The sequence below is a fragment of the Eucyclogobius newberryi genome, unplaced genomic scaffold (assembly GCF_026437365.1).
Source record: "Eucyclogobius newberryi isolate DKJ021-1_F unplaced genomic scaffold, fEucNew1.0.hap1 SCAF_14, whole genome shotgun sequence".
In the NCBI taxonomy this organism is placed as follows: domain Eukaryota; kingdom Metazoa; phylum Chordata; class Actinopteri; order Gobiiformes; family Gobiidae; genus Eucyclogobius; species Eucyclogobius newberryi.
Window position 1 is genome coordinate 37,960,721 of NW_027315768.1, and position 16,039 is coordinate 37,976,759.

The 16,039-nt window shown below is 49.6% G+C and overlaps 1 protein-coding gene across 1 annotated transcript in view; it reads right to left on the reverse strand.

Moving 5' to 3' along the window:
- The window catches only part of itgb2 (integrin, beta 2), a 35,190-nt gene extending 19,378 nt beyond the window's left edge, over positions 1–15,812 (reverse strand). The window contains exons 1-6 of the mRNA XM_072445379.1: positions 15,337–15,812; positions 14,609–14,706; positions 12,777–12,984; positions 6,305–6,475; positions 5,992–6,233; positions 2,524–2,682 (exon numbers count right to left, since the gene is read on the reverse strand). Coding sequence (XP_072301480.1) covers positions 2,524–2,682; positions 5,992–6,233; positions 6,305–6,475; positions 12,777–12,984; positions 14,609–14,706; positions 15,337–15,598 — 1,140 coding nt within the window. The 5' untranslated portion in view covers positions 15,599–15,812. The remainder of the gene's footprint in view (positions 1–2,523; positions 2,683–5,991; positions 6,234–6,304; positions 6,476–12,776; positions 12,985–14,608; positions 14,707–15,336) is intronic.
- Positions 15,813–16,039: the final 227 nt, after the last annotated feature.

Here is a 16,039-nt window from a genome sequence, read left to right on the forward strand (position 1 = left end):
GATCCTCCTTAAACCTGTTCAGATCCTCCTTAAACCTGTTCAGAACCTCCTTAAACCTGCTCAGAACCTCCTTAAACCTGCTCAGATCCTCCTTAAACCTGCTCAGATCCTCCTTAAACCTGTTCAGATCCTCCTTAAACCTGTTCAGATCCTCCTTAAACCTGCTCAGAACCTCCTTAAACCTGCTCAGATCCTCCTTAAACCTGCTCAGAACCTCCTTAAACCTGCTCAGATCCTCCTTAAACCTGCTCAGAACCTCCTTAAACCTGCTCAGATCCTCCTTAAACCTGTTCAGATCCTCCTTAAACCTGCTCAGAACCTCCTTAAACCTGCTCAGAACCTCCTTAAACCTGCTCAGATCCTCCTTAAACCTGCTCAGATCCTCCTTAAACCTGCTCAGAACCTCCTTAAACCTGTTCAGATCCTCCTTAAACCTGTTCAGATCCTCCTTAAACCTGTTCAGATCCTCCTTAAACCTGCTCAGAACCTCCTTAAACCTGCTCAGATCCTCCTTAAACCTGCTCAGAACCTCCTTAAACCTGCTCAGAACCTCCTTAAACCTGCTCAGATCCTCCTTAAACCTGCTCAGATCCTCCTTAAACCTGTTCAGATCCTCCTTAAACCTGCTCAGAACCTCCTTAAACCTGCTCAGATCCTCCTTAAACCTGTTCAGATCCTCCTTAAACCTGCTCAGAACCTCCTTAAACCTGCTCAGATCCTCCTTAAACCTGTTCAGATCCTCCTTAAACCTGCTCAGATCCTCCTTAAACCTGTTCAGATCCTCCTTAAACCTGTTCAGAACCTCCTTAAACCTGCTCAGAACCTCCTTAAACCTGCTCAGATCCTCCTTAAACCTGCTCAGATCCTCCTTAAACCTGCTCAGATCCTCCTTAAACCTGCTCAGATCCTCCTTAAACCTGTTCAGATCCTCCTTAAACCTGTTCAGATCCTCCTTAAACCTGCTCAGAACCTCCTTAAACCTGCTCAGATCCTCCTTAAACCTGCTCAGAACCTCCTTAAACCTGCTCAGATCCTCCTTAAACCTGTTCAGATCCTCCTTAAACCTGCTCAGAACCTCCTTAAACCTGCTCAGATCCTCCTTAAACCTGCTCAGAACCTCCTTAAACCTGCTCAGATCCTCCTTAAACCTGCTCAGAACCTCCTTAAACCTGCTCAGATCCTCCTTAAACCTGCTCAGATCCTCCTTAAACCTGTTCAGATCCTCCTTAAACCTGTTCAGATCCTCCTTAAACCTGCTCAGAACCTCCTTAAACCTGCTCAGATCCTCCTTAAACCTGCTCAGAACCTCCTTAAACCTGCTCAGATCCTCCTTAAACCTGCTCAGAACCTCCTTAAACCTGCTCAGATCCTCCTTAAACCTGTTCAGATCCTCCTTAAACCTGCTCAGAACCTCCTTAAACCTGCTCAGAACCTCCTTAAACCTGCTCAGATCCTCCTTAAACCTGCTCAGATCCTCCTTAAACCTGCTCAGAACCTCCTTAAACCTGTTCAGATCCTCCTTAAACCTGTTCAGATCCTCCTTAAACCTGTTCAGATCCTCCTTAAACCTGCTCAGAACCTCCTTAAACCTGCTCAGATCCTCCTTAAACCTGCTCAGAACCTCCTTAAACCTGCTCAGAACCTCCTTAAACCTGCTCAGATCCTCCTTAAACCTGCTCAGATCCTCCTTAAACCTGTTCAGATCCTCCTTAAACCTGCTCAGAACCTCCTTAAACCTGCTCAGATCCTCCTTAAACCTGTTCAGATCCTCCTTAAACCTGCTCAGAACCTCCTTAAACCTGCTCAGATCCTCCTTAAACCTGTTCAGATCCTCCTTAAACCTGCTCAGATCCTCCTTAAACCTGTTCAGATCCTCCTTAAACCTGTTCAGAACCTCCTTAAACCTGCTCAGAACCTCCTTAAACCTGCTCAGATCCTCCTTAAACCTGCTCAGATCCTCCTTAAACCTGCTCAGATCCTCCTTAAACCTGCTCAGATCCTCCTTAAACCTGTTCAGATCCTCCTTAAACCTGTTCAGATCCTCCTTAAACCTGCTCAGAACCTCCTTAAACCTGCTCAGATCCTCCTTAAACCTGCTCAGAACCTCCTTAAACCTGCTCAGATCCTCCTTAAACCTGTTCAGATCCTCCTTAAACCTGCTCAGAACCTCCTTAAACCTGCTCAGATCCTCCTTAAACCTGCTCAGAACCTCCTTAAACCTGCTCAGATCCTCCTTAAACCTGCTCAGAACCTCCTTAAACCTGCTCAGATCCTCCTTAAACCTGCTCAGAACCTCCTTAAACCTGCTCAGATCCTCCTTAAACCTGCTCAGATCCTCCTTAAACCTGCTCAGAACCTCCTTAAACCTGTTCAGATCCTCCTTAAACCTGTTCAGATCCTAATTTAGTCCTGTTCTTGAACAGTGGAGACCCTGGGTACCATGTGGGTGCTGCTGGTGTACAGGTACCATGTGGGTGCTGCTGGTGTACAGGTACCATGTGGGTGCTGCTGGTGTACAGGTACCATGTGGGTGCTGCTGGTGTATAGATTCTCTCTCAGGTGACAGTGTTCGTCGTTGGGGTCCAGGATCCCGGCCAGTCGTCCGTCTCCGGCCATGTGGAACCCGGCGTCTGTCGTGAGGACGATGAGCCTCGTGCTGCTGTTCCTCCAACCGACCTGATCCTGGACAAGAGACAAGAGACAAGAGACAAGAGACAAGAGACAAGAGACAAGAGACAAGAGACCGAGTCAGGACCAGAAAATTTCTTTAAACATTTTGAGATGTGACTTCCAGGACGATGGCGCCTTGTTCAGTCACGTTCATCGATGTCCCCGGTACATGTGTCCCCGGTACATGTGTCCCCGGTACAGATGTCCCCGGTACATATGTCCCCGGTACAGATGTCCCCGGTACATATGTCCCCGGTACATGTGTCCCCGGTACAGATGTCCCCGGTACAGATGTCCCCGGTACAGATGTCCCCGGTACATATGTCCCCGGTACATATGTCCCCGGTACATATGTCCCCGGTACAGATGTCCCCGGTACATATGTCCCCGGTACATATGTCCCCGGTACAGATGTACCGGATGTCCCCGGTACAGATGTCCCCGGTACATATGTCCCCGGTACATATGTCCCCGGTACAGATGTCCCCGGTACATATGTCCCCGGTACAGATGTCCCCGGTACATATGTCCCCGGTACATATGTCCCCGGTACAGATGTCCCCGGTACAGATGTCCCCGGTACATATGTCCCCGGTACATATGTCCCCGGTACAGATGTCCCCGGTACAGATGTGTCCCAGTTCTTATGGACAGAAAACTACTTTTGTTAACAATCTCTTAGATGTGAGTAGTCTCTGGTTTGGGCCCCACACGGAGCCTGCTGATTGGACAGGAGCTTTTAGAGACTCTTCTGTTTGGGAGGGGCCAAAGGCTCTTTGATCATGTGAGTGCAGTTCTTGGTTGTACCAGGAGGAGGCGCTTTGAACTAATGACCTTCTGTTTTAGCTGAGCTGCAGCGTCAAGAGCAGACTTCAGAGAACTCATGGTCAAGTGGTCAGACCGGTCACTTCCCCCAACACGATCACATGACACGATCACATGACACGATCACATGACACGATCACATGACACGATCACATGACACGATCACATGACACGATCACATGACGCGATCACATGACGCGATCACATGACACGATCACATGACACGATCACATGACATGATCACATGACGTGATCACATGACGTGATCACATGACGTGATCACATGACGTGATCACATGACATCACATGACATGATCACATGACGTGATCACATGACGCGATCACATGACACGATCACATGACGCGATCACATGACATGATCACATGACGTGATCACATGACGTGATCACATGACGTGATCACATGACGTGATCACATGACATCACATGACATGATCACATGACGTGATCACATGACGTGATCACATGACATCACATGACATGATCACATGACGTGATCACATGACGTGATCACATGACATGTCTCTGAATATTGGCTCTATTATTTCTTTGAATTTTGAGATAGATTTTTCAGATATTGTCCTTTTCATTATAACTTTATTTTGTGGGACTGGATGATCTTTAAGAATAAACTGAAAGGTAATTAGGAAATGATCTGACAATATAGAGCTTTGAGGGAGGACCATGAGGTCACTAATCTCTGTTCCATACGTTAGGACAAGATCCAGAGTGTTCTTGTGAGTGTGAGTCGGTTTATTTACATTCTGAGTGAAACCAATGCTGTCTAACAAGGCGCTGAAGGCAATTCTGAGAGAGTCATCACTCATGTTCACGTGGATATTAAAGTCTCCAACTATAACTATTTTATCCCAGGCTAACACTAAGTTTGATATAAAGTCAGAAAACTCTGTTACAAACTCTGAATATGGACCAGGAGGTCGGTAGATAACTATGAACAAAACTCCTTTTTGGTTTTTCATATTTGGACATGTGATTGACAGCATAAGGCTTTCAAATGAGTGAAATGCATTGTTAGTTTTAGGGCTCATGAGTCGCTTGAGTGTGAGATCACTGCCACACCACCACCTCTGTGCTCCTGGAGGTGTGACAGGTAACATGGGTGGGTGGGGTTAACATGAGTGGGTGGAGTTAACATGGGTGGGTGGAGTTAACATGGGTGGGTGGAGTTAACATGGGTGGGTGGAGTTAACATGGGTGGGGTTAACATGGGTGGGTGGGGTTAACATGGGTGGGTGGAGTTAACATGGGTGGGTGGAGTTAACATGGGTGGGGTTAACATGGGTGGGGTTAACATGAGAGGAGGGCGGGAGCTCAGTGACAGAGAGGAGCGTCTTACACTGCTGCTCTGCAGCTGGTAACACCTGACGCTAGCAGCAGCTGGTAACACCTGACGCTAGCATCAGCTGGTAACACCTGACGCTAGCAGCAGCTGGTAGCACATAATGCTAGCAACAGCTGGTAGCACCTGACTCTAGCAGCAGCTGGTAGCACATAATGCTAGCAACAGCTGGTAGCACCTGACTCTAGCAGCAGCTGGTAGCAACTGACACTAGCAGCAGCTGGTAACACCTGACGCTAGCAGCAGCTGGTAGCATCTAAAGCTAGCAGAAGCTGGTAGCACATAATGCTAGCAACAGCTGGTAGCACCTGGCGCTAGCAGTAGCTGGTAGCACCTGACGCTAGTAGCAGCTGGTAGCATCTAACACTAGCAGCAGCTGGTAGCACATAATGCTAGCAACAGCTGGTAGCACCTGATGCTAGCAGCAGCTGGTAGCACCTGACGCTAGCATCAGCTGGTAACACCTGACGCTAGCAGCAGCTGGTAACACCTGACGCTAGCAGCAGCTGGTAGCATCTAACGCTAGCAGCAGCTGGTAGCACAGAACAGAGCTCTGAACTGTCATGAATTGGTCCCTATTTTGTTCCTGGTCTAGTCCCGGCTGCACGGGAGGTACTGGGGGTCTATTCTTAGCCTAGCTTGCACTGCTAACGCTAACACTGCAACCTGCGGCGAATCTTCTAACTCCGTAACCCTGGCAACCAAAGCTACCACTGCACTGCACGTCACGCACCTGTCGTCAGAGGGTCAGGGTTAGAAAGAGCCAGGGTTCTGACTCGACATATGACAACTTGAGCAGGTAAAGGCAGAGGGAGATTCAGCCATGACGTAGCGGCTACGCTAGGCTAAGCTAGGCTAGTTCAGGCTGAGGCCAGAGAATCCACGAAAAACACTGAACAAAAGTGAACTTTATGAGGCTCCGGATTATTTATGGAGCAGTCACTGGTGTTTGGTGGAAGCTACAATAGTGTATGATTCATGGATTCATGATAATTAACAATAGCTTTGGTACTTCAGTGGTAGGTTTGGTGCAGTACCACAGAGTGGCCAATAGTCCAACTCACAGCAGATTTACATAATGCCCTATCCAGGTACATTTCAGTGGCTGGTTCTCACCCCGCAGACGGTGGCCTGCATCATGGCATCCAGACTTCCTTCTGGAGAGTCCAAGTTCCCGGAGATGTGTTGTTTTTGGACCTCAGAACTGAAGCGGTCTTCACGGTCCGTGATGCTGAGGACGTGACGGTATCCGAACGCTGCCTGGCACTGAACCATGTCGTTATCACACGGTCTGAGAAGCTTCTGCGGGTTTGTGTTTGTGTACGGAAGAACCGTCTTATCCACGAAAGTCCCAAAACCTGGACAAAAGTAGAGACTGAGACACGGACAGGGCAGTGGTTCAGTCCCGGTTCAGTCCCAGTTCAGTTACCGATGCGGCCGTGCGTGGTGATTTTCTTCAGAGCAGTGAACAGCTCGTTCCCGAGCTTCTTCACATTCTGCAGGTCGTCGTTCATGGAGAAGGACAAGTCCATGAGGTAGTAGAGGTCCACAGGGTAACCCTCCACCCGCTTAAACCTGACCGGGAATGAGACCGGCAAACCTGTGGACAGAGGGCACCATTTAGTGTGTGGGTCCTAAAGTGAGCCTCAGTCTTAAGTCTCTGGACCTTGGACCCAAAGTGGTCTGGATCTGTGCTCCAGGACTTTAGCTCAGACAGATGAGACAGATGACGCGCACCTGACGCTACCAGCTGCTGCTAGCGTCAGGTGCTACCAGCTGCTGCTAGCGTCAGGTGCTACCAGCTGTTGCTAGCATTATGTGCTACCAGCTGTTGCTAGCGTCAGGTGCTACCAGCTGTTGCTAGCATTATGTGCTACCAGCTGTTGCTAGCGTCAGGTGCTACCAGCTGCTGCTAGCGTCAGGTGCTACCAGCTGCTGCTAGCGTCAGGTGCTACCAGCTGCTGCTAGCATTATGTGCTACCAGCTGTTGCTAGCGTCAGGTGCTACCAGCTGCTGCTAGCGTCAGGTGCTACCAGCTGCTGCTAGCGTCAGGTGCTACCAGCTGCTGCTAGCGTCAGGTGCTACCAGCTGTTGCTAGCATTATGTGCTACCAGCTGTTGCTAGCGTCAGGTGCTACCAGCTGTTGCTAGCATTATGTGCTACCAGCTGTTGCTAGCATCAGGTGCTACCAGCTGTTGCTAGCATTATGTGCTACCAGCTGTTGCTAGCGTCAGGTGCTACCAGCTGCTGCTAGCGTCAGGTGCTACCAGCCGCTGCTAGCGTCAGGTGCTACCAGCTGTTGCTAGCATTATGTGCTACCAGCTGTTGCTAGCGTCAGGTGCTACCAGCTGCTGCTAGCGTCAGGTGCTACCAGCTGCTGCTAGCGTCAGGTGTTACCAGCTGTTGCTAGCATTATGTGCTACTAGCTGTTGCTAGCGTCAGGTGCTACCAGCTGCTGCTAGCGTCAGGTGCTACCAACTGCTGCTAGCGTCAGGTGCTACCAGCTGTTGCTAGCATTGTGTGCTACCAGCTGTTGCTAGCGTCAGGTGCTACCAGCTGCTGCTAGCGTCAGGTGTTACCAGCTGTTACAGGTGAGACAGGTGGTCTAAGCGTATGGCAGGTGAGACAGGTGAGAGAGGTGTGACAGGTGAGACAAGTGTTACAGGTGAATCGGGTGGTACAGGTGTTACAGGTGAGACGGGTGTTACAGGTGAGACAAGTTTACAGGCGTTACAGGTGAGACGGGTGGTACAGGTGTTACAGGTGAGACAAGTGTAACAGGTGAGACAGGTGTTATAGGTGTTACAGGTGAGACAAGTGTTACAGGTGAGACAAGTTGTGGGAGCCAAGTTTAGTTATATATTTATGTTAATTTGGAAAACTTGATATTTCGTTATAGATGTGTAAATTTATGTTTTACTAATGAATATTTTTGGTTGTTTGGAAAGGCTAGATTATTCGATTACATTTGTTATATTTGTAACATTTATTAGTGGTAATTTGCCTGCCCTGGTGTGGTTGGGTTCCCGTCGCTTTAAGAGGGACAGCGCTCAGGGGGCGTGGCCAGGTACACACGCAAACTAAGGACACAGAGACGGAGGACACAGAGACGGAGGACACAGAGACGGAGGACACAGAGACGGAGGACACAGAGACGGAGGACACAGAGACGGAGGACACAGAGACGGAGGAGACATATGGTTTTCTTACCGTAGCGTTTTGTTTTTGAGAATAGCCAGCTTTGGATTTCTCCAGTAATTTTTGTTCTCATTGTGGAATAAATGCTCAGAACGACTTTTACATCGGAGTACGTGGGGTTATTGCTCATCTACAAGTGCACGAGTAACACCATTGGCAATTCAGGACCTCAGCACCCACATTTGTAAGAAAACCCAGCTCATTGTGGACCTTGGACGTTTGTGGACACATTTGGAAGAACAAAGGAAATAATTCAAGTTGTGATGAACGTGAGTAAAGTGGAACTTGTTAATACAAAAAGCGCATTGTCATTGTGCCAAGTGGGCTACTGGTCAAGCTAACTCAAGGAATAAAAGACTTTTCTGTTGCTACTCTGCTAACAATACAATGGAGATAAACAGAGAAGAAGACACAGACTCTGTGGTGGGTGTCAGGACTGTAAAGGTTACACCTAAAGCACAGGAGGAAAGGCTGCATCGTGCTATTAGCCTCAGGAGAGCTAAGTTAGCTAAGCTAACAGGCACAATGAACCAGGTGCGCCAATTAATGGAAAGTGAAGAGGATTCTTGCTTGGAGAAAACCAAACAGTTGATGGAAGATTTTAATAGACTGTTTGGAGAGTTTTGTGACCTGAACATCAATGTTAAAGGACAACTTCAACAAATATCGGAGGACGATATGAACAGAGATCAAGAGTCCTGGATCGAACCCAAGGCCAATTCTTTCAAGATCTTTGCAGAAACAGCTCACGGTTGGATTAAAAAGGCTGTTTTGCAGAAATCAGAAGTTTTGAAATACAGAGAGGAGGTGCAACCATCGGACAGCATCTCAAATGCATCAGGCTCTAATTGTTCAAATGCATTAGGACGCTCATCTCGTGCATCAGCAGCTTCATCCGCTCGCCTAAAGGTGGAGCTAGAACGAGCTGCACTGCTGATTAAAGCATCTTCTTTGAAACAGAAACAAATATTGGAGGAAAAGGAGTCTAAACTTAAAAGAAAAAACCAGGAGCTTGAAAGAGAAAAACAGGAGTTTGAAATCCAAACGGCTCTTGCAGAAAATGAGGCAAAGATCAAAATCCTAAGCGATTACGAAGACCGTGACTCCAAAGTATCTGTTCGTAATGGAATGAACGCTTACGCTGAGTCTAACAGAATTCACAACTTACCAGCTCCCAGGCAGTCACAGAGTTAACTGCCAGCACAACAAAGGCAGGCGCAGCACGCTGGCACACAAAGTGTACAAAGAACAAGTTTTGCTGACACTATGACATCACAGTCAGCAAATGGATTACAAGATGTTATTGAAATGCTAATAAAGCAGCAACGGTTAGCTACCCTACCGCCTCAGAACATTCCTGTGTTTAGAGGGGACCCTTTGGATTATCGGCTGTTCATCAGAGCATTTGAACATGGTGCGGAGGATAAGACTGAAAGTAACAAGGACAGACTGTACTACATGGAGCAGTATACAAGTGGACAACCAAGGGAGTTGATTAGGAGTTGTTTACACATGGAACCCACACGCGGGTATAACGAAGCAAAAAGACTCTTGGAAGAGCACTTTGGAAATGCCTACAGGATTTCAGTGGCATACATCAACAAAGCTCTGGACTGGCCCACCATCAAGTCGGACGATGGAGAAGCTCTCCAAGCTTTTGGCCTCTATCTCACAGGATGTCGCAACGCAATGAATGACGTGGAGTTTATGGAGGAGTTGGATAACACGGCCAATATGCGTGCTATCATCGCCAAGCTTCCATACAAACTGAGAGAAAGGTGGAGAACACATGCGTGTGTAATAGAAGAGTGGGACCAGCGCAGAGCCAGATTCAAAGACATTGTGAAATTTGTCAACAAGCAAGCCAAAGAAGTTTTGCACCCACTGTTTGGAGACATTAAAGATGGCGCAGCAAGGGGTCATGGTAAAGGTCAAGTGGACGAGAGGTTGCAAAGGAGTAGCAGCAGGAAAGGCTTCACTACGGCAGCAACTATCACCAACTATTACCAAGACACTAATCCAAGAGCAACGGTTTGTGCATTTTCTAAACCCTGTCTCTTCTGCCATGATGCTGAGCATGCTATGGAACAGTGCAGAAAGCTAAAGAAATGCCTTCATAAAGAAAAGATTGACTTTTTACGAACTAAAGGTCTGTGCTTTGGTTGCCTGAAACAGGGACACATGAGTAACTCATGCAAGGAGAAAGCAAGTTGCCAGGTTTGCTCACAGTTGCATCCTACTGTGCTACACATAAAGACAAGAACCAAAGATGCAGATTCTGAAGTAGAATCAAGTGGAAATGAAGACAGACCATCAGAGTCAATTGTGAGTGGATTCGTGGGAATGGATTCATCAGCGTTTGGTGCAGAGGACATGGAGCACATTTTGGCAATAGTTCCAGTCAAAATCAAATCGAAAAGAGGACAAAGGGTGACACAAACTCACGCTTTCCTCGACCCTGGAAGTACTGCCTGCTTTTGTACTGAAGAGTTAATGCAGGAGCTTAACCTCACTGGAAGAAACACAAGCATTTTGCTGAAAACTATGGGAACAGAAAGGGTCGTCAATAGCCGTATTGTGTCTGGCTTGGAAGTGAGCAGTTTGGACGACAATGACTTTTTTGAACTGCCAGATATGTACAGCCACAGTGACATTCCGGCATCTGTCGACAACATTCCTTCACAAGAGTACGTGAACAAGTGGTCGTACCTTCAGCAAGTTTCTCTCCCCAAGATTGATGCAAAGATTGGTCTTCTTATTGGAACCAATGCACCTAAAGCTATCGAACCTTGGCAGGTTATTGCAAGTGAAAAGGGTGGTCCATATGCTGTAAAGACAAGGCTCGGCTGGACTATCAGTGAACCTATTAGAGGACAAGCTCCTCAAAGTTCAACAAGTGGGCTGATACAGGTTTCAGCCAATCGCATATCAGTCAGCAGAGTCGACGAGCTCTGGAGTCAGCAGTTCAAGAGTGACTTCCCGGAGTGTGGAAAGGATGGAAAGGATGAAAAGCAGGAAATGTCAAGAGAAGACTTGCAGTTTCTTGATATAACTAATCAGTTGACTAAAATAGTGGATGGACATTACAGTATCGCCCTGCCATTGCGGAACCAACACGTTCAAATGCCTCGTAACCACAAAGTAGCAGAGCAGCGCGCTTTAAACTTAAAGCAGAAGCTTGTGAAGAATCCTTCATTCCATGCAGAATACTCAGCTTTCACATGTAACATAATCAAAACAGGATACGCTGTGAAAGTTCCCGACAAGGACCTTAGTTGCAATGATGGTAAAGTTTGGCACCTGCCGCATCACAAGGTTTATCATCCCAAGAAGCACAAACTGAGAGTGGTGTTTGACCGTGGAGCGTCATACCAGGGCACCACAATAAATGATCAGCTGTTACAGGGGCCGGATTTCCTCCGTAAGCCCGGGCACATGCAACACCTTGGAAACCTCGCCACAGAAGATCCAAAGGTAAAAAATACCATTTTCTGTGCCAAGGCAATTGAAGAACATAGAGATGCAGTACAGGATTTCCTTCAGTACTTCTCTGTGTGGTTTTGCCTCAAGAAAGCAGTAGCATGGATGCTAAAATTCAAGAGCATTCTGCTGAAACTGTGTCGAAAAAAGGAAAGAGCTGAACGCTACTAAAGCTCAGGATGAGGTTGAAAAGGAAACGGATGTTTCCAAGATTGAAGAAAAATTCTGGAAGCGCTGGACAAGAGAACATTGGACAGGCCAATTACAAAGCTTTGTCTCTTACAAGAAGCAGACTGAGACAGTCACTTTAAGACTAAGTTCTGACATGCAGAATATTTGAATACTTTGACTCCACATGTTTATGTTTGATAATTGTGTTATAGGGTCACAATTAGGGGCCGGTATGTGGGAGCCAAGTTTAGTTATATATTTATGTTAATTTGGAAAACTTGATATTTCGTTATAGATGTGTAAATTTATGTTTTACTAATGAATATTTTTGGTTGTTTGGAAAGGCTAGATTATTCGATTACATTTGTTATATTTGTAACATTTATTAGTGGTAATTTGCCTGCCCTGGTGTGGTTGGGTTCCCGTCGCTTTAAGAGGGACAGCACTCAGGGGGCGTGGCCAGGTACACACGCAAACTAAGGACACAGAGACGGAGGACACAGAGACGGAGGACACAGAGACGGAGGACACAGAGACGGAGGACACAGAGACGGAGGAGACATATGGTTTTCTTACCGTAGCGTTTTGTTTTTGAGAATAGCCAGCTTTGGATTTCTCCAGTAATTTTTGTTCTCATTGTGGAATAAATGCTCAGAACGACTTTTACATCGGAGTACGTGGGGTTATTGCTCATCTACAAGTGCACGAGTAACACCATTGGCAATTCAGGACCTCAGCACCCACACAAGTGTTACAGGTGTTACAGGTGTTACAGGTGAGACAGGTGTTACAGGTGAGACAGGTGTTACAGGTGAGACAGGTGTTACAGGTGAGACAAGTGTTACAGGTGAGACAGGTGAGACAAGTGTTACAGGTGAGACAAGTTTTACAGGTGAGACAGGTGTTCCATGCGTATGGCAGGTGAGACAGGTGAGAGAGGTGAGACAGGTGAGACAGGTGAGAGAGGTGAGACAGGTGAGACAGGTGTTACAGGTGAGAGAGGTGAGACAGGCGTGACAGGTGTGACAGGTGTGACAGGTGTTAGTGGTTACCGGGCCGGAGCTTCAGGCGGACCTCTTGGGGGCTGAGTTGGACGGGTTCCTTGTCCTTCTGGTCAAAGGTTTGGGTCAGAGGTTGGTCCTTGGTGACCATCTGCTGGTTTAAGACGGTGATGATGTTGTCGCCATGGCAACCTCGCGCTCTCAGTTTGGCCTGAGTGTCGCAGCGCACCTCCTCCTGCTCGCCCTGTTTGGTGAAGTTCTGAGGAGACAGCAGCGTCAGACACTTCCTCTGGTGTCAAGTTTGACCAACAACGAGAAGTGGATAATTGCAGTGGGCGGAGCTTTAAGGCGGGGCTGACATTTCGCTCCACCACAACATTCTACAGGACGATACGTCTAAATATGGATGAAGAGGATTATATATATATATATACATTTTATATATATATATATATATATTATATATAATCACCCCGTCATCGCTCAGATATGAAACAAAGGCAGGAACAGCCATGTTGGATTTTTGAACTCTTTTGAACTCGAAGGTTTTGAAGTATTAAGAATGTTTCAAGGGCAATTTATAGGTCAGAACTGACCAAATGTACGGTCAGGGTTAGGTCAGGGTTAAGTTAACCCTGACCTAACCCTGACCCTCTGAGGAAATGTATCTGCTCATTTTAACTCTTTGTTTAAGGAAAAAGTGTCAAATATTAAGACTTCTCTATGTCGTTATATATCGCCTCAGACTGGACCAGGGAACAGTGGTCCCCCTGTGGTGACCGCCCCCTGTGGTGACCGCCCCCTGTGGTGACCGCAACCCCGCCCCCTGTGGTGACCGCCCCCTGTGGTGACCGCAACCCCGCCCCCTGTGGTGACCGCAACCCCGCCCCCTGTGGTGACCGCCCCCTGTGGTGACCGCAACCCCGCCCCCTGTGGTGACCGCCCCCTGTGGTGACCGCCCCCTGTGGTGACCGCCCCCTGTGGTGACCGCAACCCCGCCCCCTGTGGTGACCGCAACCCCGCCCCCTGTGGTGACCGCAACCCCCCCCCCTGTGGTGACCGCCCCCTGTGGTGACCGCCCCCTGTGGTGACCGCCCCCTGTGGTGACCGCCCCCTGTGGTGACTGCAACCCCGCCCCCTGTGGTGACTGCCCCCTGTGGTGACCGCCCCCTGTGGTGATCGCAACCCCGCCCCCTGTGGTGACCGCAACCCCGCCCCCTGTGGTGACCGCAACCCCGCCCCCTGTGGTGACCGCCCCCTGTGGTGACCGCCCCCTGTGGTGACCGCCCCCTGTGGTGACCGCCCCCTGTGGTGACCGCAACCCCGCCCCCTGTGGTGACCGCCCTCTGTGGTGACCGCCCCCTGTGGTGACCGCAACCCCGCCCCCGTTGGTGACCGCAACCCCGCCCCCTGTGGTGACTGCAACCCCGCCCCCCTGTGGTGACTGCAACCCCGCCCCCTGTGGTGACCGCCCCCTGTGGTGACCGCAACCCCGCCCCCTGTGGTGACCGCCCCCTGTGGTGACCGCCCCCTGTGGTGACTGCAACCCCGCCCCCTGTGGTGACCGCAACCCCGCCCCCTGTGGTGACCGCAACCCCCCCCCCTGTGGTGACCGCCCCCTGTGGTGACCGCCCCCTGTGGTGACCGCCCCCTGTGGTGACTGCAACCCCGCCCCCTGTGGTGACCGCAACCCCGCCCCCTGTGGTGACCGCAACCCCGCCCCCTGTGGTGACCGCAACCCCGCCCCCCTGTGGTGGAGGCCAGAGACTACACGCTGTAAGTGTGTGGTGTGTAGTGTGTGTGTAGTGTGTAGTGTGTGCAGAGTGTGTAGTGTGTGTGTAGTGTGTAGTTTGTAGTGTGTAGTGTGTAAAAAGAGTTCTAACCAGTTGTTGACACCAGACACAGAAAGGTCCAGCGCGGATACAATCTCTGCAACTGTCGATCTGAGCTCTGGAACACACCTCCTCCTGCCCACACACACCTGAGACACAAAACACACACAAAACACACACCTGAGACACAAAACACACACAAAACACACACCTGAGACACAAAACACACACAAAACACACACCTGAGACACAAAACACACACCTGAGACACACCTGAGACACAAAACACACACCTGAGACACAAAACACACACCTGAGACACACCTGAGACACAAAACACACACCTGAGACACAAAACACACACCTGAGACACAAAACACACACCTGAGACACACCTGAGACACAAAACACACGCAAAACACACACCTGAGACACAAAACACACGCAAAACACACACCTGAGACACAAAACACACACAAAACACACACCTGAGACACAAAACACACACAAAACACACACCTGAGACACAAAACACACACAAAACACACACCTGAGACACAAAACACACACAAAACACACACCTGAGACACACCTGAGACACAAAACACACACCTGAGACACAAAACACACACCTGAGACACACCTGAGACACAAAACACACACCTGAGACACACCTGAGACACAAAACACACACCTGAGACACAAAACACACACCTGAGACACAAAACACACGCAAAACACGCACACTCCTGGATCCTGGAGGACCTCGTGGTACTCACCAGAGCTCAGGACGAGCAGCAGAAGCAGAAGCAGAGTGGTCCTCCTGTTCGGGTGGAGCAGAGTGGTCCTCCTGTTCGGGTGGAGCAGAGTGGTCCTCCTGTTCGGGTGGAGCAGAGTGGTCCTCCTGTTCGGGTGGAGCAGAGTGGTCCTCCTGTTCGGGTGGAGCAGAGTGGTCCTCCTGTTCGGGTGGAGCAGAGTGGTCCTCCTGTTCGGGTGGAGCAGAGTGGTCCTCCTGTTCGGGTGGAGCAGGGCGGTCCTCATGTTCGGGTGGAGCAGAGTGGTCCTCCTGTTCAAGTGGAGCAGAGTGGTCCTCCTGTTCGGGTGGAGCAGCGCGGTCCTCCTGTTCGGGTGGAGCAGGGCGGTCCTCCTGTTCGGGTGGAGCAGAGTGGTCCTCCTGTTCGGGTGGAGCAGAGTGGTCCTCCTGTTCGGGTGGAGCAGAGTGGTCCTCCTGTTCGGGTGGAGCAGGGCGGTCCTCCTGTTCGGGTGGAGCAGAGTGGTCCTTCTGTTCGGGTGGAGCAGAGTGGTCCTCCTGTTCGGGTGGAGCAGGGCGGTCCTCCTGTTCGGGTGGAGCAGAGTGGTCCTTCTGTTCGGGTGGAGCAGGGCGGTCCTTCTGTTCGGGTGGAGCAGAGTGGTCCTCCTGTTCGGGTGGAGCAGCGCGGTCCTCCTGTTCGGGTGGAGCAGGGCGGTCCTCCTGTTCGGGTG